The sequence below is a fragment of the Elephantulus edwardii genome, unplaced genomic scaffold, assembly GCF_000299155.1.
Source record: "Elephantulus edwardii isolate Elephantulus edwardi_28Jun2011 unplaced genomic scaffold, EleEdw1.0 scaffold00059, whole genome shotgun sequence".
In the NCBI taxonomy this organism is placed as follows: domain Eukaryota; kingdom Metazoa; phylum Chordata; class Mammalia; order Macroscelidea; family Macroscelididae; genus Elephantulus; species Elephantulus edwardii.
Genome location: NW_006399809.1, coordinates 6,959,898 through 6,987,416, shown reverse-complemented (window position 1 = coordinate 6,987,416; position 27,519 = coordinate 6,959,898). Strand labels below are relative to the sequence as shown.

General features: G+C 37.5%; 1 pseudogene and 1 gene segment (V, D, J or C); one reads left to right on the top strand and one right to left on the bottom strand.

The window, feature by feature from the left end:
- Positions 1 to 27,519, bottom strand: part of LOC102867834 — a 286,296-nt gene that overhangs the window by 145,334 nt on the left and 113,443 nt on the right. The window contains 1 exon segment of the C gene segment in view: positions 18,345 to 18,348. Within this exon segment, the coding sequence occupies positions 18,345 to 18,348 (4 nt within the window).
- Positions 18,859 to 21,199, top strand: LOC102861322 (annotated as a pseudogene).

Below are 27,519 nucleotides of genomic sequence, written 5' to 3'. Positions count from 1 at the left end.
CTTGTTCTTTGCTTTGTTAATATGATGAATTACACTGATTGGTTTTCTTTTTTTTTAAATTTAGGTTGTTTATTTTTCATTTCAATAAACATCTACAGAGATTTTGGGATTCCATTCATGATTGTTTTTCTTATGTTGAACCATCCTTGCATAGCTGTTATGAATCCCACTTGGTCATGGTTTTGTTGGGGGTTTTTTTGGCTTGGGTTTTTTTTTAATGTATCATTGGATTCTATTGGCCAGGATTTTATTCAGGAGTTTTGCATCTATGTTCATAAGAGATATTGGCCTATAGTTTTCTATTTTGGTGGTGTCTTTACTTGGTTTTGCTATCAAGGATACGATGGCTTCATAGAATGAGTCTGGTAGAATGAAATCTTTTTCAAATTTCTGAAATAGTTTACGTGGGATTGGTGACAGTTCTGTGAATGTCTGACAGAATTCACTTCTAAAGTCATCTGGTCCAGGGCTTTTTTTGGCTGGAAGTTATTGTATTACCTTTTCACTTTTGTCTTTGTAATGAGTCTGTTCAGGAAGTCAATTTTGGTTGGTGTCGGTTTAGGCAGGTTGTGAATTTCTAAGTATTTGTCCATATCCTCTAGGTTTTCATATTTGTCTGAGTATAATTTTTCATAATATTGCAATGTTAGTTTTTTTTATTTTAGTTAGTTCTGTTGTGATGTTGCCCATTTCATCTCTTATTTGGATTGTGTCTTTTCCTTCTTTTGTTAGTTTTGCTAGTGTTTTTTTTATTTTATTGATCTTTTCAAAGAACCTGGTTTCAATTGTTTTTTTGTTTTCTATTTCATTTATTTCTGCTCTAATTTTTATAATTTCAATTTTTTTAGAGGGTGTTGCCTTTTCTTGCTGTTCTTTTCAATTTGTTGGAGATGTTGGGTTAGAGAGCCAATGGTCATTTTTTTTCCTGCCTTTTGGTATGTTTGCTTGTTGCTATAAATTGACCTATTATTACTGCTATGGCTGTTTCCCAGAGATTTTGGTAAGTTGTGTTTTCATTGTCATTTGTTTCAAGAAACTTTTTCATTTCACTTTTTATTTCTTCTAATACCCAGTCATGTTCAAGCAAGGTGTTGTTCAGCATCTAAATGTATGGTTTTTTTCTCCTTTATCCTTGTTATTAATTTCTAATTTTGTAGTATTGTGGTCTGAGAACATGCTTTGTATTATTTCCATGTTTTTAGAATTATTGATGCTTGCCTTGTGACCTAAATTATTATCTGTTCTGGAGAATAGTCCATGCACATTGGAGAAGAAGGTTTATTGTGTTTTGGGGGGGTGCATTAGCCTTTATATATCTATGAAGTCAAGTTGGTTTATTGTGTGGTTTAATTCTTGAGCATCTTTGTTGAGTTTTTTTTTCTGGTAGTTTTATCTTTTCTTGAGAGTGTTGTGTTGAAGTCTCCACCTACTATAGTAGTGTTGTCTATTTCTTTTTTCAGTTTTGTCAATGTTTGTTTTATATATTTTTCAGGTCTTTCATTTGGTGCATAGATATTTATTTTTGTTATGTCCTCTTGTTCTATTGCCCTTTCTGCATTATATAGAAACCTTCCTTGTTCTTTGTGATGGTTTTTGCTTTGAAATTTATTTTCTTGGAGATTAATATCACTACTCCTGCTTTTTCTGTTTGTCATTTGCTTGGTATATTTTTCCCCATCCTTTTACTTTTAGTCTTTCTTTATCTTCATTTTTCAGGTGTGTCTCTTGTAGACAGCATATTGATGGACTTTGAATTTTTGTCCAGTCTGCTACTCTTTCTTCTCTTCAGTGGTGCATTCAAACCATTCACATGCAGGGTGATTATTGAAATTCGGCCTGGGTTTTATTGTTATTTTTTTTTTAATACTTATTGGTGACGTTGCTAGTTACTTTGGTCCATGCTGCTTTCTGTGGTCCCTCTGTAAGAAGGACATCTCTCAGTGTTTCCTGCTACACGGGTCTTGATTTTACAAACTCTTTTAGGTTCTGTTTTCCTGGAAATACCTTGTGTTTCCTTCATATTTGATAGATAATTTTGCTGGGTACAGTATTCTTGGTTGACAGCTGTTTGATATATGTTTGATATATGTCCTTCCACTCTCTTCTTGCTCAAATGGTTCTGCTGAGAAATTGGCACTTAGTCTTATCTGCTCTCCCTTATAGGTTACTCCTTGTTTCTCCCTTGCTGCTTTTAGGAGTCTCTCCTTATCTCTGGTTCTGGCAAATTTAACTATGATATGCCTTGGTGTTTTCATTTTGGGGTCTATTCTTTTTGGTGTACGCTGAGCTTATTGAATATATATTCTCTCATTCTTCGTTCTGCTTGGGAAGTTTGCCTCTATTACTTCTTCCATAACTTTTTTGGTACCTTTACTTGCTTCTTTCTGTTCTAGGATTCAAATGATGCACATGTTATTTCTTTTGATGGTGTCCTACATTACTCTTAGGTTTTCTTCTTTTTCCTTCCTTTTTGAATCTTGTGTTTGCTTTAGTAGATCAATGAAGACACGTCTATCTTCTGTTTCACTGGTTCTGTGTTCCATCTCTTCAGTTCTACTCACGTATCCCTCCATCATGTTGACATCATCTGAAACATTGGACCTTATATTTTGGACGGTGGTTTCTTGTTTTTCCAGTGTAGCTAATGCCTCGTTTGGTTTATCTACATTGTTCTGGACTGGGGTTTTTTTTTTTAGCTCCTCCTGGTTTTTGTTTGTAGAATCCTGTGATTCTTCTGGGTTGTCTTTCATCCATTGAAAATATTCAATCATTGTTCTTTTAAATTCTGTGTCAGAACGTTACTTCAGACTTTCTGGCTTCAGGAAATCCATTGACACTGTGTCACCCTTTAGTGGTGACATCTTGCTTTGCGCTTGTGTAGTGTGTGAGATAGCTTGCTTTCTTTGAGACATTGATATGTTCTTGATCTGAAGACAGTGCTCTAGAAATCAGTTGGGAAGCTACGCCACTTGTGTTTTTCTCTGAACTCTGACTCAAGTGAAAGAGCAGTTCAGAGACTGTGAGAGCAGCCTTTTGTAGGTAAGTCAAATCAAGGTGCTCTGTGTTAAAGGCAAGTTGTTTGACTGGATGTATAGGCACAGATATGGAACCAAATGGGTTGGGGAAAACACGGGGTTGGGGCAACAACAAGGCCAGGTCAACCACTTGGAGGACCTCACTCAGACCTCAGCTGTCTGGATGTGCTCACGATTGGGGTTCCTACTCAAAATCCAGCTGTCTGTCTCCCACCCAGTGGTTTTCACTCAGTGGTCCCTGCCCAGTGGCACTTGCCCAGGTGACCTCATGCAGTGTTCCCTGCCCAAGCAGGGTCCTGGGTCCATTGGGACCTGAGAAGATTCTGTCAAATTCCCACTGACACACTTGCCTCTTTCTGGTCTGCAGTGTCCACAAAAGTTCACTCAGTCTCCCATTGGCCCACTCGTTCCTGAGCAGTCAGCATGGCCCAAGAGAGCTCAGCCAAATTCCCACGAGTGGGATTGCCCTTGGGTGCTCTCCCAGGCAATTGCTGGAGCCCAAGAAAGCCTACTAGGGATCCTACCAGCCTTCCTGATTGTGGGTGGTCAGTGGGGGCACAAAAAATTTCAAATTCCAACAGACCAACTGGGTCTTAGTGGGGCATAACAGAATTCAGACAGTATCCACCAACTTTTCTCCTGCCAGATTGGTCCCACAGCAGCTCAGCTGGTGGCTTCCAGCTATGATCAGGTGCGTGGTGCAGCTTTATTTTCCTGTAGCTCCAAAAGAAATTGTTCCAATAAAAATTCTGATTCAAAATCCTACTATCCATGCTGTGCTGTGTTGGTTGATCTCTGTGCAGTGTGAAGGAATCTCTAGTGTCCCTCGGGCACTGCTGGGTGTAATGTGTCCTTTCTTGGCTGGTTCCCTTTCTTCTTTGACAGGCAAAAGCCAGAAGCACCCCAGTATAGTGGGCTCAGCTAACAGCACATCTGCAAGGAATTCCATTCTTAAAGCAAGATATTGGCAGAGCTCTGGAAATAAAATTAGAAAGCATCTACCTCCTTTTCCAGGGAAAAGATACTTCTTCCAAAATTTACCTGAAATATATTTTTTTGGTTATGGAATTTGGACTTTTACATTTTCAAGATAGGTTTATGGTTAAAATAACAGCAAAACTGATGAGCCTAACCTCACCTCAAAAACTAACTTGTGTTTGCAAGGATGCAGATTATTTGGAATACTCACATATTGTTGGTGGACATGTAAAATTGTATGGCACTGTGGAAATTAGTTATGTAGTTCTTAAAAACCTAAAGCATAGAATTGCCATTGTTGTTGTTGTTGTTCTGTACCATCAAGATGGAACTGACTCAAAGCCGGCTATTCAGTGGGTTTTCAGAGGCAAGTATGACTTATAGCAATACTATGAACAGCTGATATGAACACTGCAATATCCTGTGACATCCTATCATCTCTGGCACACTAAAGCCCATTGCTGAAGTCACTGTGTCAATCCATCTTGTTGCGAATCTTTCTCTCCTTTACTGACCCTCCATTTCTCCCAGCATGATGTCCTTCCCAAAGAAAATTACCCTACAACTCAGCATTTTCAGTCCTCAATGGGGTACTAAAGAGTCTTAAAAACATATAATTGAACACCAAACAAGATAAAGGTAAGTAACCCAATTGAAAAATGGGCACAGGATATAAACAGACACTTCACCAAAGAAGACATTCAGATGGCCAACAAGCATTTGAAGAAATGTTCATAATCCCTATCTCTAAGAGAGATGCAAATCAAAACAACTATGAGATATCATCTCACACCAGTAAGAAGAGCAAAATTTAACAGAACAGCAAACATCAAATGCTGGCAAGGTTGTGGAGAAAGTGGAACCCTTATTCACTGCTGGTGGGAGTGTAAAATGGTGCAACCACTATAGAAAGCAGTATGGCACTTTCTCAAAAAGTTGCAAATAGAGATACCATTTGACCCAGCAACTCCACTACTAGGAATTCATCCTAAAAAAAAACATAAACTGCCACCCAAGCAGAAATATGCACACCCATGTTTATTGTGGCTTTGTTTGCAATAGCAAAGAGCTGGAAACAACCTAAGTGCCCATCAACAAAAGAATGGATAGAGAAGCTCTAGTATATTCACACAATGGAATACTATGCAGTATTGAAAAACAAGAAACTAATATGATGCAAAATGGATGACCATGGAGGACATTATGCTGAGTGAAATATCTCAGTCACAAAAGGACAAATATTGCATAGGGCCACTGTTATAAAACAGGACTGACATCAGGGTTGAGGGAAGACAGAGAAGGAGGGGAGGGATGATGTATACTGTGTTGAAACAGATAAGGGATAGAACTGTTTAAGAGGGATATATGATCAGATATTATTGTCATAACAGAAGTCCAGAATAAAGGCTGTACAGTCGAGTGGACTCAGGGAGAGGGATTCCATAATAATGAAAGAGCTTTTCAAGAAGAAGAGTAACTCAGGGGTGGGGGGGGTGGGAAGGGAGAAAACACAACAATGAATGACTGGAAACCCTAAATCTCTGTAAACTTTCATTAAAATGAATACCCCCCCAAAAAAACCCCTTATACTTGAATACTTGTCCACCAGTGTTTTATGACAGTAGACAAAAAATAGAAACAAAAATAACATGAATGGACAAAATAAAAGAGCCCGTGTTGATGAAGAAAAAGTTCAAGCTGCTGTGAATGAACTGGAAAGAAATAAGGCCCCAGGAATTAATGGCATAGCAATTGGCATATTTGAACAAACAGAAGCTGCCCTAGACATGTGCACTGAGTTGTGTCAAGAAATCTGAAGGACAACAGACTGGACAACTGACTGGAAGAGATCTATATTTGTTCTCATTCCAAAGAAAGGTGACCCAACAGGATGCGTTAATTATCGAACAATATCATTAATACCACATCAAGCAAGATTCTGCTGAAAATTACCCCAAAATGGCTGGAACAGCACATCAACAGAGAACTGCCAGATATGCAGGCTGGGTTTAAAAGAGGCCTTGGGGTCTTTCATGATCTGCAGTGCATTTCCTGATCTAGTAATGAATTCCCATGATGAATACATATGTATCTCTTTGGGGAAGTGGGAGCTCTTCTCATACCTCTTCACCCTGAGTGACATGGTATAGAGACATTGCTCAAAAACAAATAAGACACAGCTGAGCTGCTCAGATACAAGCTACTCCATGACTTGTCTACAGTACCAATCGTGTGCTCCTTTCCACTTACACCAAAAGCGGAATCGTCAGTGCAATTTTCTCTAAGATAGGAACACAGGCGACATCTGTCCATTTCCTCTAGGTTTTCGTATTTGTTTGAGTTTAGTTTTTTAAAATATTCCAATGTTAGCCTTTTTTAGTTGGTTCTGTTGTGATGTTTCCCATATCATCTCTTATTCAGATTATTTGTGTGTTTTCCTCCTTTTCTTTTGTTAGTTTTGCTAGTGGTTTGTCGATTTTATTGACCTTTTTTGAAGAACAACTCCTTATTTTGTTGATGGTTTCAATTGTTTTTCTGTTTTCTATTTCATGCATTTCTCCCCAAATTTTTATAATTTCAATTTTTTGGAGGGTATCATGTTTTCTTGCTCATCTTTTTAAATTTGTTGGAGATGTTGGGTTAGAGAGTCAATGTTCATTTTTTCCCCCTGCCTTTTAATGTGTTTGCTTATTGATCTAAATTGACCTCTGATTATTGCTTTGGCTATTTCCCAGAAGTTTTGATAAGTTGTGTTTTCAATGTCATTTGTTTCAAGAAATTTTTAATTTCATATTTTATTTCTTCTAATACTCACTCTTGTTCAAGCAAGGTGTTGTTCAGCTTCCAAATGTATGGGTTTTTTTCTTCTTTATCCTCTTGTTTTTAATTTCTAATTTTGGAGCATTGCTTTCTGAGAAGATACTTTGTATTATTTTTATGTTTTTTAATTTATTGATGCTTGTCTTGTGTCCTAAAATGTGATCTATTCTGAAGAACGTTCCATGTACATTGGAGAAGAAGGTATACTGTGTTTTTGGGGTGTTCTTTATTTGTGCCTATAAATATCTATGAGATCAAATTGCTTTAATGTGTGGTTTAATTCTTCAGCATCTTTTTTATTTGCTTTTTGACAATTCTATCTTTTCTTGAGACTGGCATACTGGAGTCTCCAACTACTATAGTAGTTTTGTCTATTTTCTTTTTCAGTTTTGTTAATTTTTTAATAGATATTTTGCAAGTCTTTCATTTGGTGCATAGATATTTATTATTGTTATGTCTTCTTAGTCTATTGACCCCTTAATCATTGTGTAGTGACCTTCTTTTTTTCCTTATGGTGGTTTTTTTATTTGATATCTATTTTATCAGAGATTAATATCACCACTCCTGCTTTTTTTCTGGTTGCCAGTTGCTTGGTATATTTTTTCCCCACCCTTTTATTTTTAGTCTTTAATTTTTCAGGTGTGTCTCTTGTAGACAGCAAATTGATGGATTTTGGTGTTTTTGGGTTTTTTTTATCCAATCTGCTACTCTTTTTCTCTTCAGAGGTGCATTTATACCATTTACATACAGAGTGATTATTGAGAGACAAGGTTTCATTGTTATCATATTTTGAGTTCTTTTTGGTGTTTTTGCTAGTTCTTTGGTGCATCTTCCTTTCTGCAGAAACTCTGTAAGAAGGACATCTCTTAGTGTTTCCTGCAATGCTGGTCTTGTTTTTATAAACTCCCTTAGGTCCTTTCTTTCTGGAAATATCTTGCTCTCTCCTTCATAATTGATGGACAATATTTCTGGGTACAATATTCTTAGTTGACAGCTATGTTTTTTGAGTGTCCAATATATGTCATTCCGTTGTTTTCTTGCTCACATGGTTTCTACTGAGAATTCAGTACTTAATCTTATTTGCCCTTCTTTATAGGTTACTCTTTGTTTCTCCCTTGCTGCTTTCAGAATTCTTTCCTTATCTTTGGTTCTGGAAAATTTTACTATGACATGTCTTGTTGTTTTTCTTTTGGGTTATATTCTATATGGTCTTCTCTCAGCTTCTTGAATATACTGTCATTCTTCCTTATGCCTGGAAAATTTTCTTCTAATAATTCTTCCATAACTTTTTAAGTGCCTTTAGTTTCTTCTTGTTCTGGGATTCAGATTTTGTACATGTTCTTTCTCTTGATAGTGTCCCACATTATTCTTAGGCTTTCTGCTTTTTCCTTCCTTTTTGATTCTGCTTTTTGTTTTAGCATATCAGTGGTGACAATTCTATCTTCTATTTCACTGATTCTGTGTTTCATCTCTTCAACCCTGTTCATGTGTCCCTACATCATGTTGACAACAGGTAAAGGTTTGGCTGTTCTTGTCAGAAGCTTAAAGGAGCTGCAGCTCTGAGGCAAACATTGGTGGATGACTGAGGAAATCAGAGGTTTCTTGAATTTGTGTTGCTGAATTGAACTTGGAATTTTACTAAACCTGGACTTGTGTTGTGAAATATTGTTTGCCTCCCCCCACTCTCCACCTCGTTTCTCTGATAAACTCCATTATTGGTACCACAACTTTGAGTCTGTGAGTCAATAAGAAATAAACGAACTTCATGCTCCTAGTGTGAGAGGTCTGGACTACAGGCTCCTTGTTTGCTTTCTGCTCTGGTGTGATGAGGGGCTGTTCTCACTTCCTTTCAGGAAGGCCTTCATGATGCTGTGATTTTATGTCCCATTTTCTGTTTTTTCATACAAAAGAACAAACATAAATGTTTTGGACAAAGTGTGACCAGAGTTCTCTTTAGAAGCAAAGATAGTGAAATTTCATCTCACATACTTTGGACATTTTATTAGGACTGGCTAGTCCTTGATAAAAAGTATCATGTTTGGAAAGGTAGTGTCAGCAAAGAATGGGAAGACCCTCAATAAGGTGGTCTGATACAGTGACTATAACAATGGGCTAATGTGTAGCAGAGATGATGACAGAGCAGGATAAGGCAAGATTCAGATCCAAAGTCAACTCAAGGACACCTAACAACCACAATAACATTTATGAACATGGTATATTTTTCCAGTTATCTAGGCCTTTTTCTTATAATGATATTTTGCATTTCACTTTATATAGGTCTTTTGTGTCTCTGGCTAAGTTTATTCTTATGTATTACATCTTGTGGTTGGCTGGTGTAATTTATATTACTTTTCTTATTTCCTTTTTAGTGAGATTTTGTTGTTTTTTTCTTTGGTTTTTTTTTTTCAATAGTAGAGAATTCTGACTGGTGTGTGTGTGTGTGTGTCTGTGTGTGTCTGTGTGTGTCTGTGTGTGTGTGTGTTGATCTTGTATCCTGCCACTCTGCTGAAATAGTCTACTCAGTCTAATAGGGCTTTCCTTTTTTTGCTGAATCTATAACATTTTCTATGTAAATTATCATGTAGTCTGACAGAAAAAGACTTTTACCTCCTCTGCCAATTTTGCTACCTCTTATTTCTCTATCTTGCTTTATTGCTCTAGCTAGGACTTCAATATAATATTGAATATAAATGGTCAGAGTGTGCATATCCTTGGTCACAAGTGGAATCTCTTGAGGATGATGTTGACTTTTGGTTTAGATTATTTTAATTATGTTAAGAAAATTATCTTCTATTTTTATTTTGTTGAGTGTTTCATTCAAGAAGTGTAAAATGGGTGTCTAAAGAATTTTCTGCATCAATGGATATGACCATTTGGTGCTTTTCCTTTGGTTTATGAATGTGATGGAATACATTGATTATTTTCTTATATGGAATCATCCTTGCATTCCTGTTATGATCTCACATGATGATGATTTTTTTTTATATATTGTTCCATTCTATTGCCTAAGATTTTGCTAAGTATTTTCAATTCTATGTTCATAAGAGATATTTGTCTAAAGTTTTCTGTTTTGGTTATTTTCCCCCTCCTTCTCTTCCCCAGTTCTGGTATCAGGGACATGCTTGCTCCAAAGAATGACTCTAGGAGTGTTCTTTCTTTCTTGATATTTTAAAAGAATTTAGTGAGAATTGGTGTCTGTCCTTTACTGAATGCTTAATAGAATTTTCCAGAAAAGCTTTCTTGTCTGGGGATGGTGATGATGATGATGATGATGATGATTTATTTCCTCATTTCCTCTTTTTTGGTGGGTCTATTCAAGTATTGGACTTTTGTCTCTGTCAAATAGGATAAGATGCCATTTTCTAAGAATTTGTCCCTTTCCTCTAGGTTTTCAAATTTGTTAGAATATAGTTTTTCATAATATTCTGTAATTATCTTTTTATTTCAGTTGGTTCTTTTGTGACATCACCAATTTAATTTCTTATTCGAACTGTTTATGTCTTGTCTTTTCCTTTGTGAAGTTTGCCGATGGTTTGTCTACTTGCCCCTTTTGAAGAACGTACTTCTAATCTTATTGATAGTTTCACTTACTTTCTTTTTCTGTTCCATTTATTTCTGCCCTTATCTATACAATTTCCTTTCTTCTAGAATTTGAAGGGTTTGCTTGCTTCATAAAATGCTTCCTTTGTCCATATTTTAGAAATATTGGGTTAAGGAGTTTTGGGTTTTAAATATACTTGCTTATTGAAAATATAACTCAGAGGACAAAGAACCTCCTACCTGCCCACATACAAACATACAACCAAATAGGTCTTCTCCTGAAGTATGAGGCCCTGGTGAAAAGTGCTTCAGGAAAGGAATCTTTACACCTCATGGCAAGTTGGGCCAGCACTTGATGCCGGAGGGGGAGACACTGGGATATAATTAGTCAAGTCTCCTTCATAGACATATACAGAGTACTCCACCCAAGAAAAATCCAATTTACATTCTTCTTCAGAATACACTAAACTACCCTCAGAATTCACCATATGTTAGGAAACAAAGAAAACCTTGACAAATAAGCAAGCCTTGATAAATTCAAAAGCAGCTTTTCAGACCACAAAACCATAAAATTAGAAAGTAATAATGAAAGAACAAAGAAGAAAAAAATAATTACTTCTGGATAATGAGAGAAATAAAAAAGGAAATTAAAAAACTCATAAAATGAAAATACAATGTATCAAAACTTTTGAGATAGAGAAAAAGCAGTACTCATTCTTTGCCCTCTGGGTACACACCTGTTGTTGTTGTTGTTGTTGTTGTTGTTGTTTTTAAGTGCTGTCGAGTCTCAGGCCAGTCATAGAGGCCCTATGTACAAAAGTCCTGGACACCTCCTATATAACTTTCATCTTCTCTCCGGGTTCATAGGGTTTCCAGAGGCAAGCTACCATGGAAGTGGATGCCACTCCTGCTCCCAAGATTGTTTTAATCAGAGAGCTTCACCAAACACTGTCCACCATGGGTAACCATTCTCGCATTTGACTCATCAGTGTCATAGTATTCCGCTTCATAGCAACCACGAGTTATCTCTGTATAGCAAGTGGACACACCAGGGTTACACGACCTAGAAGAATGTTTCACCAAAAACAATTAAAGGCAGGCCTGAGGGACGCGGAGTAGAGTCACCCACCTTTGGCTTGGGAGCACGGCTTTCCGTCCACTAGGTCCACTGCTCTTTCTATGCTGTGGTGGTGGTGAGGGTGTTAAGTGCCATCGAGTTGCAGGCGACTCATAACAACCCTATGAACGAAGTCCTGGACACCTCCTGCATAACTTTCATCCTTTCTCAAGGTTCATAGGGTTTCCAGAGGCAAGCTATTGTAGAAGTGGATGGTAGACACCTATAGGCTAGAAAATGTTCTTTCTCTCTTTGTGGGGGTCAAAGCTCTGCTCCAGCTGGTTTACTGTACTGATTGTTTGGTATTCACCCAAGTCTTCACTTTCTCCCACCCCATATTTATATCACGAGTTTCCTCCAAATTTTAGGTTCAAATTTCCCATAGTTGGGCTTCTGTGTGAGTTTTATGTCTCTACTGGACAGAGTCAGGCTTGCTGAGCTGACTAGTTCGCTATCCCACTGGAACACAATTGTGAATGAAACAAATCAGTCACAAAAAAGGACAAATTTTGTAGGACTAAATTTTCATAACCTCTTTCTGAAACATTCAGGAAGTAAGAGCCCAGCTGGAGGCCTAGGGTAGGTGACACTGCTGAGAAGAATATGAATGGGCACACCTGAGGAGGGGATCTTGTGTTACTTTTCTTTGTACTTCTAATATTTTGTGTACCATCCTGCACAATAGTAAGTGGCCATATCTTCTTCTATAAAATTTATGGTAAAAATGGAAGTAGACGATTGAAAATCCTTTCTTGCCTCAAATTTGTTATCCTTCTTCCCAAAGCGTTTTCGATTTGGGGTTTTAGGAGAAGTAATATGTATCAGATGCTCCAGTGCCTGGTTCAGTTTCATTCGGTACCAGTGAACAACTTCATTTTCAAAATTTGTGCTTGATATACTGCAATATATGTCAACACTTTGCTTTACTACTGCTGAAATGGATATCTGGGACTGCTCCACTTGTAAAAGCCCAAGTCCAACTACAAGTAAAAGAAGAGAATCTCCAGTGTGATTCTGGAAATGTCAGAAGGGAATATTAAAGAGATACTTTAGTCACACATATAGACTGGAATAATCAGGGAAAAACTTACAAGTTGAGAGGCAAAAAAGGACCAGAACTCTCCAGGGTAACATCTTATCCAGCAGGCTGTGGTCTCAAGAAGAAGGCAAAAAAAGTAAGAGCCTTTTGTGGGTCACTGTGGATCAGGGCAAGAGGGTGTGGTCTGAGGGGAAGGAAGAAAATGATGGCTGCAGATTCAGCAGGTCTGAGGTTGCTGATTCCTGTGGGCTTCAAGCTGACCTTGTAGATTTTGACAGACAGTGATCATCTCTAGAGAACTTTTGGACTCAAAGATGAGAGGTCCATGAATAAACCTTAATTTTCCATTATGGAAATGACAATAGTTTCTCCTTACATAGGAGCTATTTTATGAACACTTTTTCTCAGCAGAAAAATTGGAATCTGTAAGTGATGCAAATACTTAATATACTTACCTATTTATTAATCAAAATGTTAGCGTTTCAACTTCACCCAAAGACACCTCTTAAGAAAAGATTTACTATCTATCTCTGAGCTGTTAACCACTGTCAGTTATGTTGAGAACAGCTCTATTCTGACACATGGGCCACCATGATTTGGAGCTGATACAACAGCACTTGATTTTCTCTCCACATAGACTTTTTCAATATGCATGCTTAATAAATATTAATTTGTTATAGAAAAGATTTAATAATTATATTCTATGTGTTAGACATGTTTAAGTACATTTTTAAAGGTACTTCCATCATTTTAATCTTCAAACTTATATAAATGTTTGTGGCTTCTGCTTTACAGATGAGGACAATCAGGTACAGAGAAACTATGTGAATCCATGAAAATCACATTGGGGTTCAGTAAGTATGCTCTCAGAAATTCTCACCGAAGGAATTCAGAGAAACAGAGTGAAAATGAAACTGAAAGTACCCAAAACTGTAACACTAAGACCAAAAGCTGTTATCATGATTTACTTCTAGATTTTTTTCCTTTGAGATTAACATGATCATATGGGACACAAATATAAGTTAAGCGTTCAGTGTGTATAAAGATTTTAATTATTTCAGTTCATCTGATATCCTGAACAATTTCCCACGTTATTAAAGTATTTCTAATGTCTACATCTGCTAACTGTTCATCTCTGCCACTTAGCAGGTGCCTGTCACTGTGCTAATTTATTAATCATTTTGTACTTTCAAATGAATGTCCTCATTTGAAAATCAATGCAAAATAGTGCCTAATTCAAAGATTTTTGCTGATTAAATAATGAAATGTACCAAGTACATTCTGGCATAGAGTCATTTCCTATAAGTATTGTTATTAAATACTGTTAAGTCAAGTCTGACCCATGGAGACCCTTTGAACAAAAGATCTGTATTTCATTCTATCCTGTGCCATCCTCCCAATCTCTGACACTCGAGCCCATCACTGCAGTCACTGTGTCAATCAATCTAGCTGAGGGTCTTTTCCTCTTTCACCAGCCATGCACTTTCCAAGCATGATGTCCTTCTCCAAGGAATTATCCTCTCCCAGCAACATGCCCAAAGTGAGTGAGATGAAGCTTCCCCATCTTTGCCTCCAAGGAGCACTCTGGCTGTGTCTTCTCCAAGGCATATCTGCTTGTTCTTTTGGCAGTCCATGGACTTTTTGGGATTCTCTCCAATGCCAAAACTCAAGACCATCAATTTTCCTGCCATTTGTAACTACTAGATATTATTATTAACACCACTTAAAATGCCATTGTACTACACATATATGTAATAAAGTATTTGCCATTTCAACAGTCCTCACATGTACAATTCAGGGACAAATAATTATGTTCATCTAATTGTTCCACCATCATCCTTATCTGTTCCAAATTTTTCCATCATTCTTAACAGAAACATTACTACCAAGTTTCATTTCATTTCACTTTATCGTCAATAATTTATCTTTCCCCCAAATTGTTGTTATTTAAATATTTGGTGATCATTGTGGAGTAGTAAGCTGGGTGAATCATGGAATATTAGTTAATTGTTGTTAGTTTTTCATTTTAACACATATTCATTTGGAGACTCTGGGTGGGTACAATCAGTAAACATGTTTGGATGCTAATGAAGTTCTAGTCTGAGGATCTGCTTCAAAATAATCAGTCCCTAGAGTGAAGAGCCTGTCTAGGCACACTAGGTGTGGCCTGTTGCTGAGGGTCACTGAGGAAATTGCCCATGTGGAAAGAATGTAAGCCTAGAACAGACAATAAAGTCATGCAGTGTTTATCTTGATTCATTTCATATCCTATACACTGTTGTACATGTCTTCATATACTTATCTATGTGGGTTCTATACACAAAATTACAGTGGAAATGACAGAATTTCCCAATAATTTAAATGTGTTATTCTTGTCTAACGGCTTTTGATCAAGAGTTGTTGCTGTTGTTGATTGCTGTCGAGTCGAGCATGACTCATAGAGACTCTATGAACAAAAAGCCTAGAGCTTTTCTGTAACTATCGACATTTGTCAGAGTTCATAGAGTTTATAGAGGTATGTGGTTTAGGAAGTGGATGCCACTCCTGCTTCCAAAAGTTTTGTAGTAGGAGAAAAAAATTATCAGAGGGTTTGGTTTATATTTTGCTAGTACCAATTTTTGCTTCACATAGCAGGGGCAATGTTGAATTTCATACGTGATTATTTATTATTTTCTACATTGAATATAGACAATTCTGGTAGCTCTTGTGGCCTAATGGCAAGAAGTTGCACTGCCAATCCAAAGAGAGACATTCCAAACCTACCAGATTTTCTACAGGAGAAAGATGAGTAGTCTCCTCTTGGCAATTTACAGTCTCTGAAAAACTCATTGGAGGATCAGCTATGATTTGGTTCTGACTTGATGACAAGTAACAACAACAAACAATAAGGGTTTGTTATTCCAGTATTAGATCCAGGGAAGGAAAATTTCAACTAAGGAGGAAAATGAGCAGAACAGAGTTTCTAATGAATATTTAGAATATAAAAATTAAATGTAAAATTTTCTTATGTTCTTACATAATCTGAAAAAATAGAAGAAAAAATAAGAAAAGGAAAGATTGATGACATGATTACCAAAGGAGAATAAAAATATGTTGAATACATGTTTCCACAATGTTATCCTCGTTGTTATGTGCCATTGAGTCGCTTGGGACTCATAGCGACCTTATGCATAAGAGCCCTAAACGAAGTCTTATCCTGTGCCAACCTCACCGTCTCAAATACACTCATTCCCACCACTCCAGTCACAGAATTGATTCATCTCATCGAAGATCTTCCTCTCCTGCACCGTCCCTCCACTCTCCGAAACATGATGTCTTTCTCCAAGGACCAGTCCCTCCTTGCAGCATGCCCAAAGTATGTCAGACGAAGCTTCAGAATCCTTGACTCCAAAAAGCATTCCAGCTTCACCTTCTCCAGGACAAACCTGTTTGTTCTCCTAGTCATCCATGATATATTCAACTCTCTTCTCCAGCACCACAGCTCAAAGGCATCAATTCTCTTTCTATCAATCCCTAGTCACTGTCCAACTCTCTGATGTATAACACATAATTGTGGAGAGTATAGTCTGGATCAGGCGCACCTTAGTCTCCAGCCTGACGTCATTGCTCTTCAGTACTCTTGAGGGATCTCTCACAGCTGACTTTCCCAATGCAATTCATCTCTTGATTTCCTGGCTGCTGTTACCAAGAGTGTTGACTGTGGAGCCAAGTAAACTAAAACTATAAACTATCTCAGTCTCTTCACCATCCATGCTGATGCTGCCAATTGGCCCAGTGGTGAGGATCTTTGTTTTCTTGATGTTGAGCTTTAGTCAGTATAAGAGGCTGCAGTCCTCATTACACATTTTTAAAATATTGGTTTATTTACAAACGTTGTATACATTGTTTTTCACATTGTTTTTCCCATTTCCTTCATGCCCCTCCATTCATCACATTGTGTGACCCTATGATTTATCCCCATGCCCACCCAACCTCACCCCTCTGCTCCTATCCCCCCCCTTTGGATCATAATACTTGTTCTATAATAATGGCCGTATATAGTATTTGTCCTTATGCAACTAAGTTAGTTCACTTAGAATAATGCTCTCTAGACCCTTGCAAGTTAGGCAGCAATTGAAAAAATTATTGCTCCTGCATGCTACGCATTATTTCATCATGTCAACGTACCATAATTTCTCAATCCATTCTAGTGTGGTTGGACATTTGGGCTGTTTCCATGTTCTTGAGATGGTAAATAACACTGCTATGAATATTGGTGTGCAAGACTACATTTGTGCTTCAGTTCTCATTCTCTTGGGATATATCCCAAACAGTGAAATAGCTGGGTCATATAGAATTCCTTTGTTCATCATTTTGAGGAAGCACCAAACTGCCTTCCAGAATGGTTGTACCATTTTACAATCCCATGGACAATGCATAAGAGTTCCTATCTTACCACATCCTCTCCAACAACGACCTTTCAACAAAGGGTGCTGGTCAGACTGGATTGCTACCTGCAGAGAGCAAAAACAGGATCCACATTGCACACCATACACAAAAATCAACTGAAGGTGGAGTAAAGCCCAAAACCACAAAGCTCATCAGAGACACACTGGGATCAAGCTTAAAGAACCTAGTCTGTGGTATAAAGATACTGCCAAATACAGCTAGAAATGCACAATCTGGACAGAATAAAATTGATGAATGGGATCTTCTAAAGATTAAATCCTTATGTGCATCAAAAGAATTTTCCAACAGAGTGAAAAGAAAACTTACTGACTGGGCGGGGGGGGGAATGGCAATATTATTTCAAACAAAGGACTCATATCGAAAGTTTACAGACTCCTACACAGCCTCCACAAGAAAAAGACTGCTAACACAATTAAAAAATGGACAAAAGACATGGAAAGTATTTTCACAGAGGAAGATATTTAGATGGCCAACAAACACATGAAGAAATACTCAAAATCATTGGCAATAAGAAAGTTGCAGTGACAATCATTATATATTTTGCTTCAGAGGTTTTGATCCTTCTCCATTAATCTCACCCATGCAATTCCCATGAATGCAAGTACAGAAGAAGGAGAATCTGTGGTTTCCTTAACCAGGTGCTTTCCCTTCTCCTACCAGAAAGAAGCATCTTAGGGGAGAACATCGAGAAAAGGGGTTCTCCAGATATATATTCAGGGTGACCTTTTAGTCATGACCTCTTGAGTGGCTGCTCCTTCTATCTTTATAATGTCCTGCCTAGCTGGAGGAAGTTTGAGTCAGTTCATATTTGTCTCAGCGTAAGATTATAGCCAGAGTCCTATTTAGAAGCAAGGATGGTGAAATTTCATCTCACAAACTTTAGACCTGTTATTAGTTTGCTTTGAAAAGCAGAGGACCAATGGAAGAAGAAGACCCTGACCCTCAATGAGATGGATTGATACAGTGACTATAATAGTGGATTTAAGTAAAGTACAGATTGTGAAGATGGCACAGTATCGGATCAAACTCCAGAAATGTGGTGGAAGGAGTTAGATACCTTGGCCTGTCTTTGGACTTTTAGGCCTTGTACCAAGCACTAGTACCATAGATCCAGCTAAGCCATCATCCGTGTCACAACACTGGATCCTGGACCCTATCATGCCACATTTCCATGGGCCTCAGTTTTGACCAGCAATGACTACCTTGCATTATGATATTCACATGTTATATTGCCTTCTTGGTTTCCTGTTAGAGGTACATCACCTATCATTTGATTGCATTGGAGAATGATTGTATGTTGCTAAACTTTGTATCTCTGGGAGGTATATGCTTGCTTGTTTATTGTTTGTGCTTATTAATACAGCACTTGTCTGTCAATTTACTGTACGAGACTAACTTGTATTTGTGATGCTGGAAGATATACCACTGATGTTTCAGTTGCCAGAATTGTCACCCATTGTGGACAGATTTCAGCAGAACTCTCAAATTAAGACAGATTATGAAGTAGGATTGGCCATCCATTTCTGAAATAACTGGTACCTGAAAACCCTAAGAAAAGTGGAGGTACAATCCAGATTGGAAGTCACTCGAAATAAGGTGAAACAGATGTACTCACTCTTTAATAATGGAAATGTAGAGTGTATGAAGCATGAATGTAGGAAAACTATAACTTGTCAAAGATAAAATGTATAAAATGTCAGAGCTATGACGCAAACCGATGTATGCACACCCACGTTTACTGCAGCATTATTCAAAATAGCAAATAGATGGAAGCAGCCCAACTGCACATCAGAAATGAATGGATAGAAAAACTGTAGTACATTCACATGATAGAATATTCTGACACACTGAAAAACAATTAACTTGTAAAACACTACACAATGTGGAATCTGGAAAACATGTTGAGTGAAATTCTCAGTCACAAAAGGCCAAATACTGTCTAAGACTGCTATTGTAAAAATAGGATTGACATGAGGGAGGGAAACAAGAAAAGAGTAGAGAGATAGTGAACACTGCATTATGAACACTAATTAATGGTAATTAGGCATTGCACGTATGACAATGAACAATCTGGAACAGACATACGTTTCAAAGTAAACTGGAAGAGGAAAATGTGTATCAATGAATCAATAAAAACTCAACCTTCTTGTAAATTTTCACTAAAAGCACAATTTAAAAAATAAAATGGAACACATGAAAACACCCTAGGTGTTGGTAAATTGAAAGGGATTAGCATAAACTATTTTGAATCAGACAATCATATGATCTATTATGCCAGGAATGAAAAACTGAGGAAGAATGATACTGCATTCATACTGAAAAAGACAATTGATCTATTCTAAAGTACAATATTATAAGTGGGCAGGATCTATCCAAATGTATATATGGAAGACTTGTTAATATGAGTAATATTAATATGTTAACATTTTCCAAATTTTGTACCAACAAGTAAGCCAAAGAGGATGACAATTTCTACCAACTTTTGCAGTCTAAAATCAACCAAACATAAGACCAAGATGTATTAATAATTATGGGTGACTGGAATGTAAAAGTTGAAACAATGAAGAAGGAATGGTAGGCAGAAAATACAGACTTGGTGACAGAAATGAAACAGGACATAGAATAATTGAGTTTTGTACATTCAATGATTTATTCTTTACAACACCTGGGACAGCACAGAACAGGAGCAGAAGCAGTGGAAACAGGAGATTTCTTGGAATGACACAGTGGACTTCCTTTTCCTGAAGCCAAGAAGCTGAGGGCCTTCTGACAAGGTAACGAATGATGGGGGTTAAATGCCTGTAGGCATTTACCTGTCTATGGAGCAAGAGAGAAGAGTGCCTTTGACCAAGGTTTACTGATGGACTTGGGTTTCTCTCGGCAGAGCCAAAGGACTGAAAGGCCAGACAGAGAGAGCCCTGCTCTGGGCATCAGCTGGGCTACCAAACTGCTGAGCTCAGCAGAGCTGTCCTGACTGATGAACTGATTACTGATTCTTCACAAATCCTAAATCAAAGCCTGTTACTTTTATAATAAGCTCCATAAGCTGGAAAAAAAAATAATGTAGTGACTAAGTGTGACTTTAAAAAATGCATCTCAGCTTCCAAATTCGCAGCGGCGCTGCGCGGGCTGAGCCTGGGCGGACATGGAGGCCAGCCCGCTGCTCCTGCCCCAGAACCGGGAGAAGACTTGACCCAGGGAAGAGACTTCCACCTCAAAATAGCGCTGCCTAAGATTTGCAAGTGAAGAATGAGAGATTACTCTGTAGTTAGCAGCTGAGAACAATACTAAATGGATACCAGAAAATAATACAACAGAGAATGCAGCACTCTCCTGATCTGACGAGCTTTATGAAGGAGTTGAAGATGATTTTGGAAGTTGCTTTAAAGAATAAGCAAGAGAAACACAGGCCACCTCCTCCACATTCCTACTCACGCCTCATTAAAGAGCTGGGAACGCTTGGCTGGGACAAACTCGTGGATGTGGATCCTTCCTTCAGCACCATCAAGTTAACAGCCCATGATGGGTCTGGTAGGGAGCATCAAATCAACCTCAAGTTGACGGCGAAGTATCCAGCAGAAGCACCAGATTGTTTGGTGGATTTTCCAGTTCCATTTCCTGTGTCATGGACACCACAGAGCTCCTTAGAAAGCATTCATAGTCAGTTTTTAGCAACCTTGGACTCACTGAAGGCATTCTAGGATGCTATGGATGAAATTGATGAGAAGACCTGGGTCCTTCAGCCAGAGAAACCCACCCAGAGTGTGACAGCACGCAGGATTGCATTAGGGAATATCAGCAAATATTGAGGTTGACCCCAGGCACCCTGCCATGCCTCCTGAGTGTTACTTTCTTGGAGCTGACCATGTGATAAAACCCCTGGGAATTAAGCTAAGCAAGAATATGCATTTGTGGGATCCAGAAAATACTCCATTACAAAACTTGAAAGACGTTTTAGAAATTGATTTTCCAGCTCGCAGTATCCTGGAAAAATGCAATTTTACTATGGATTGTGAAATCTGCTATGCTTCCCAACTCCATGGTGCAATTCCTGACCAAGTGTGTGTTAATCCCCTGTCTGAACAACCTTTCCATCAGATATGCTTATAGAAGTGGTTGAGAGGACTGCTGACCGGTAGACAGAGCTTCAACATCATATTTGGCGAATGTCCGTATTGTAGTAAGCCAATTACGTTGAAAATGGCTGGGAGGAAACACTGAAATAAGAGCACAACACTTTTGTGAAGAAATGGGATATTGAAAAAGTACAAAGAGGATTTTTATTTGGTATCTTCAGAGAAAATAGAAGGCAAGAAATATCAACACCAAAAGAAAAAGTATGAGTGAGCTGTAAACATACACATTTGTCTTCGTCTCCTCGCTGAGAGTAAAGTGGGAACTTCCTACCTTCATGGCCACCACACCAATAGTGTCAGTGTCCGTGTCATACTTCCACCAATCTAGAGATTGTGATTTGTTGTTTATATCTGGGTGGATAAAATATTGATGGCACTTATAAGATTGATTTGAGGATTGTATACAGCTGTATTTTTGCAGATAATTTTGCGTTTCACTTAGATATTCTTGAGGCATATATGATTGTTGTCTTCTCCTTGTACTATCCTATGGGGGAAAATAAATGGATAACTCAATCTTTAAAAAAAATGAATCTCAACTGATGGGCTGCATAGGAATCAAATGCACTGCATTTGTAGATAGTCTCATTGGAGAAGCTCAATATCAGTAGTTAAAACCAGGCCAGGTGTTAACTGAAAAAAAACCCATCTATTAGTCATGTACAAGCTCAAATTGAAGCTGAGAAAAACTAAAAAAATCCTACAAGAACCAAAATGTGACCTTGAGTCTTTCCCACCTGAATTAAAAAAATAATTTCCAGAGCAGGTTTGAGGCATTGAACTAATGATCAAAGACAAGATGAGTTAGATGATATCAAAGACAAAATCCTTGAAGATAGCAAAACATTAGTGCACAGACAGAAGACACTGAAAATTGCACTAGCATTGAGAAGCTGAAACAAAGGGGATAAATGCAGAAGTAAAAGAGGTGAATAAAATATCTCAAGGCGACACTAGAGAAGACAAAATGGAAAATGTGAAGAACTGGAGTGGGAGAATAAAAAAAGAAGAACTTGCTCAACATCTGGAACATTAATTCAGTCTTGTGTTGCAATACTGAGGGGTTCTATGGGCAAATTTTGAATGATCCAGGAAACATCAGTAGAAGACAGAAGAGAATACAGGATCAGTGTACTAAAAGAATTGGTCAACACTGAAAAAGAGTAAGAGGCATACTAATGAAGGAAAAATTTCAAGTTATGCTGAAGGCCTTGGCAAAAAAAAGTAAGGCCTCAAGAATCGATAGAATACCAACTGGCCTGTTTTGACTGACAGATGGAGCCCTGCACATGCTCACAAGTTTATGCAATGAAATTTGGAGGGCAGCTGTTTGGCTGACTGACCAGAGGAGATCCATATTTGTTCCCATTCCCAAGAAAGGTGAACCAACTGAATATGAAAATTATCAAACAGTATCATCAATATCACATGCAAGCAGAAGATTGCTGAAGATTATCTAAAACCAGGCAAAAGAGTACATTGAGAAAGAACTGACAGTTCAAGATGTGTTTAGAAGAACCGTAGTACCAGGGATACCAATCCTAATGTCAGATGGATCTCGGCTGAAAGTACCATAAGAAGATCTATTTGTGCTATATTGACTTATGCAAAGGTATTTGACAGTGTGGATCATAACAAAGTATGGTTAACATTGAGAAGAATGGGAATCCCAGAACACTTAATTATACTCATGCAAAACCTATATCTAGACCATGAAACTGTTGTCCAAGCAGGGCAAGGGAAGACTAAAAGCTTTAAAACCAGGAAAAGTGTGTGTCAGGGTTCTATCTTTTCTCCACACCTATTCGATCTGTACACTAAGCAAATCATTTGAGAGGTTAACCTCTATGGAAAATAATGTGGAATCGGGATCAAAGGAAGACTCAACAATATGCATTACGCAGATGACACAACGTTTTTAGCTGAAAGTGAGGCAGACTTAAAATGCTTTCTGAAGAAGATCAAAGACTACAATTTGCAATATGGATTGCATCTCAACATCAGGAAGACAAAAGTCCTCATCAATGGACCAATAAACATCATGATAGAAGAAAAAGAGATTGAAGTTATTAATGAATTCTTGTTACTTGGATTCACACTCAACATTGGCATCAGCAGTAAAAAGATCAGGAGATATATTGAGTTGAACAAAGACCTTTCAAAATTATTTAGTAGTAATGATGTTAACTTAAAGACTAAGGTGCACCTGATTCAGGCAGGCCATGACTTTTTTCAATCACTTGCTGTCTAAAAGCTAATCAATGAATGAAGATGACAGAACAAGAAATGATACCTTTAAACTGTGATGTTGGAGAAGTGGACTGAATATACCATGGACTGCCAAAAGAACAAAAATATACTGGTTTGGTTTTATTGTTCGTTTGTTTGTTTGTTGTTATTTTTTTAAAAGATACTGTTTTAGAGAAAGTACAACTGGAATGCTCCTTGGATGCAAGGATGGAAAAGCTTCAACTCACATACTCTTTGGGCTATTCCTTGAAGAGGGACTCATGCTTGGAAAGGTAGAAGGGCAGTGAAATACAGAAAGACCCTTAACCAGATGGATTGACACAGTGACTATAGCAATGGCCTTAGTGTGTCAGAATTGATGAGGATGGCATAGAATAGTATAGGACCTGTTGTTCATAGAGTTGTTATGAGTCATGCTAGACTTGTTGTCACATAACAACAACACTATCTTATTATGAGTTGCCATGGATTGCTATGAGTTGGAGACAACTTGACAAGGATATTCAAAGTGACTTCATAATACTAATTGAATCATCATGTGCTATTTGGATATATTACTGCTCCTCTCTAATCTTTAATTATTCTATATTACATGGTTTGTAAAATTTACCTTGCAGAGTTTTTATGACTACCTGAGACTCTAGATATACAGAACATCTAGCAGATTACTTGACAACCAGTAAAAACGAAATGATGCAAATTGATTTTTATTTACAGCATCTTAGACTTGAGTTTTTCACAATCACTAGAGATTTCTGGAAAAAAATAATTCAGTCTGCTTTTTCTATAAGGTGACTAGGCAAGCCCAGCACTCACTGTTTCTAGAAAGGAATTTAATTTAATAGGAAATTATGGCACAGCTGATATTTGGGGAACAGTTGCTGGCATCTTTGGGGTACAAGTGATAACAATCAGTCTCCTTTTCCTACTTCCTCTAATACTGAAGCATCAGCTTGAGTAAAACAGGAAATGCTGCAAGCTGAAGCTAAGGCCTACTCACCCTGAGGTCAGGACACTGGACTAAAATTGTGCCATTTGGGGAAGGATGTGGTCACAGAGCTGATAAGGCACTTGTGTGTTTATTAACTTTATCTCAGTAATAATGTCAAGACAAGTTTGATAATAATTTTGTCAAGAAAACAAAAATTTTCACCACTGGACAACATCATGATAGATGGGAAAAAAAGATTGAAACTGTCAATGACTTCATCTTACTTAGATCAATATACCTGGAACCAGTACTTTGGCAATGAGAAGTATTAAATTGGCAAAGTGTGAAGTCAGGAACCTCTCCAAATTACTGGGGACCAATGATGTTAGTTTGAGGACTAAGGTATGCCTAATTCATAGCATGGTCTTTTCAATCACATGTATCTGTGAGCTGGACCATGAGTAAGGATAGTAGAAGAAAAAAAAAATGATGCCTTTGAGTTGTGTTGTTGGAGAAGAATACTGAACATCTACTAAAAGAACAAACAGATATATCTTGGAGAAGAAGAAGCCAGAGTGCTCCTTGGAAGCAAAAATGGGGAAGGTTTGTCTTGAATATTTTGGATATATTGCTAGGAGAGGCTATTCCTTGGAGAACGAATCATACTGTAAAAGTAGACGGTCAGCAAAGGAGAGACAGATTCTCAACTAGGTGGATTGAGGCAGTGACTGCAGCAATGGGAAGTACGTAAGAGATTGTATGGTTGGCACAGGATAGGACAGGGTTCAGATCTGTTGTTCATAGGGTTATTATGAGTCGTACTGAACTTAAAGGCACCTAACAACAACAATAAAAATAGTACTGTAAGTTCCCTGTAACCAATACAAGGTCATTACGCCTCCTATTTCTCTTGAGTTTTGTGCTAAAGAAAAACAGAATATGCATGCATCTCATAGTTAAAATCCTTTGTATTTAACCCACCTGGAATTAGAATATTTGTTACATAAATATCAGATACTCTCAGTCTGACTTGATGTTGATATCTATATATGTATGAAAAATTATTTCTGCATATCCTACAATGAAAGTCTGTGCTTATTTTCTGCTGCTGAGTTAGTATTTTGAGTTACTTGAACTTATATAACCAAATTGAAGTATAAACAGTTAATAATTGTATTGAAGGATAATCAGAACAGCATTTCCAAAACAAATCTATAAGCAAGAGAAAAATGTATATTCTTTTAGGTCTCTCAAATAGCCCAAGAAATGGATTACAGACTCACATTTATCCAAAAATTGAAAAGATAAGTGAGTTTAGAGCAGACGAATATTTGTAGCCATAGTATTTTGTTTGTCCTAGTTGTGAAGTCAAGAAGTCTGAAAAGATAAGGAATCTGTGGCTGGAAGAGCAAGACAAGAAGGAGAAGCAAGGAATCTGTTATAGTGTCAATAGAGGAAAATGGGTGATTTAGGGCCAGGTCAAGTAATTAAGAAAGTACAACTCAGTAATCATTATTTATGATAGTGTTTTCAAAATCTAAGGGCGCCCTTTTGGTCTAGTGGTTAGGACCTGTGCAACCAACCACAAAGGCACAGCATTCAAATTCACCTGCAGCTCCGCAGAAGAAAGGTGGGTAGTCTACTCCCATGCAACTTACTGCCTCTGTAAGCCTGCTAGAGAGTCAGCTATGGATCAATTCCTTGTTGACAATTGTTGTTGTTTTGTGTCATCAAGTTACTTTCAACTCATAGCGACCCTGTGTACAACAGCTCTGAACCCTGCTCTATCTATCCTGTGCCAATCTTACTGTCTCTGACACACCTATCCCCATTTCCCCACTCACTGAATTAATCCATTTCATCAAGGGTCTGCGGTTTCCCTCCGCCTGCCAAGCACGATGTCTCTCTCCAAGGACTGGTCACTCCTTACAATATGCCCAAAGTAGGCTAGATGAAACTTCAGTATATATAACAAAAACAGATGGCAGCAAAATATGCAGTCTTTTACCAACCTTAGTTATGTACTTCATTATCTTGTTAGCTCTTTGAAGCTTTTGGGAAGATTTAAAAATTTTATGAAGTTTCTGCTCAAGGTGATGGAAAATTTTACATAGATGTCAGTATTGGTTGCTCTAATGATTATTGTAATTGATGTTACTAAATAGTACACATTAAAAGCATTAAATTGGCAAATGTTATGATGCATCTATTTCTCATAGCAATTAAAAGAGTTAAGCAGCCTTGTGTGTGAGAGCATGCTCAAACACATATACCCCACACACATAAAGATCATCTCATTAATTTCAGTAGAAGAGCTGATCCAACTCCCCCCATCTGTTATGATTTGAAGTCATCTGGCTTTTCCTGATAAGAGTTCTCACTGGACTCTGCCACCAAATCATCCTCATAGGGATACATTTTTGGGTGAGTCTTTTAGATATCAAAATCATCAGATAATAAAATTCTTTTATTAACAGAGATCAGTTAGATTTCTGCTGAGGGTCTTTAAGAACATCCTCTAGGTATCCATTCGGATAACTATGTGTGGTCCTAATGTATAGATCCTAAATAGTGCAGGTAAATTCTTAATATTAACTAAATGGCTAAATTATCTATTTCCTCTAAAGAAAAGTCTCCTTTAACAAGTTTGTACATATTTTGTTCTGTTTTGTTATGTATTTGTTTTTAGTTCTCACTGTGGGGCATAAAATTTATAATTAGACAGATCTGGAATCAAATCCAAGACTTACTGTATATTCTAAAGTCACTTATCAATTCCTCAAACGTTGTATCTAGAGAATATCTATGAAATGGAAAAAATAACAATAACAGTTGTTTAATAGTAGTATTATTGAGATTAAATGTAACAAAGATGTAAATGTAAAAAAGTATAGAAAGTACTTGATATAGTGTTTAGCTAAAGGAACACTATTATTATTATTATTTTTAGTCATTAATGGATATTTCTACCAGAGTGTCTATTATGTTTGTTTGCATTTAGTATTTAATTTCTTGAGAGAGTGGACTGTATAAATCAAGTCTGTATCTATAAATGTAATAATGTATTCTCCTTACAGAATATGTAAATATATTCTTGCATGAATGTATTCTTCATACTGAATACATAAACTTATTCTTCCATCTTTCTTTGGGTAAGCAGAAAAAAAGACTGATAAGGAGCTGAACCAAAGATTCCAAAAGGCAGCACGGAATGACAAAGCAAA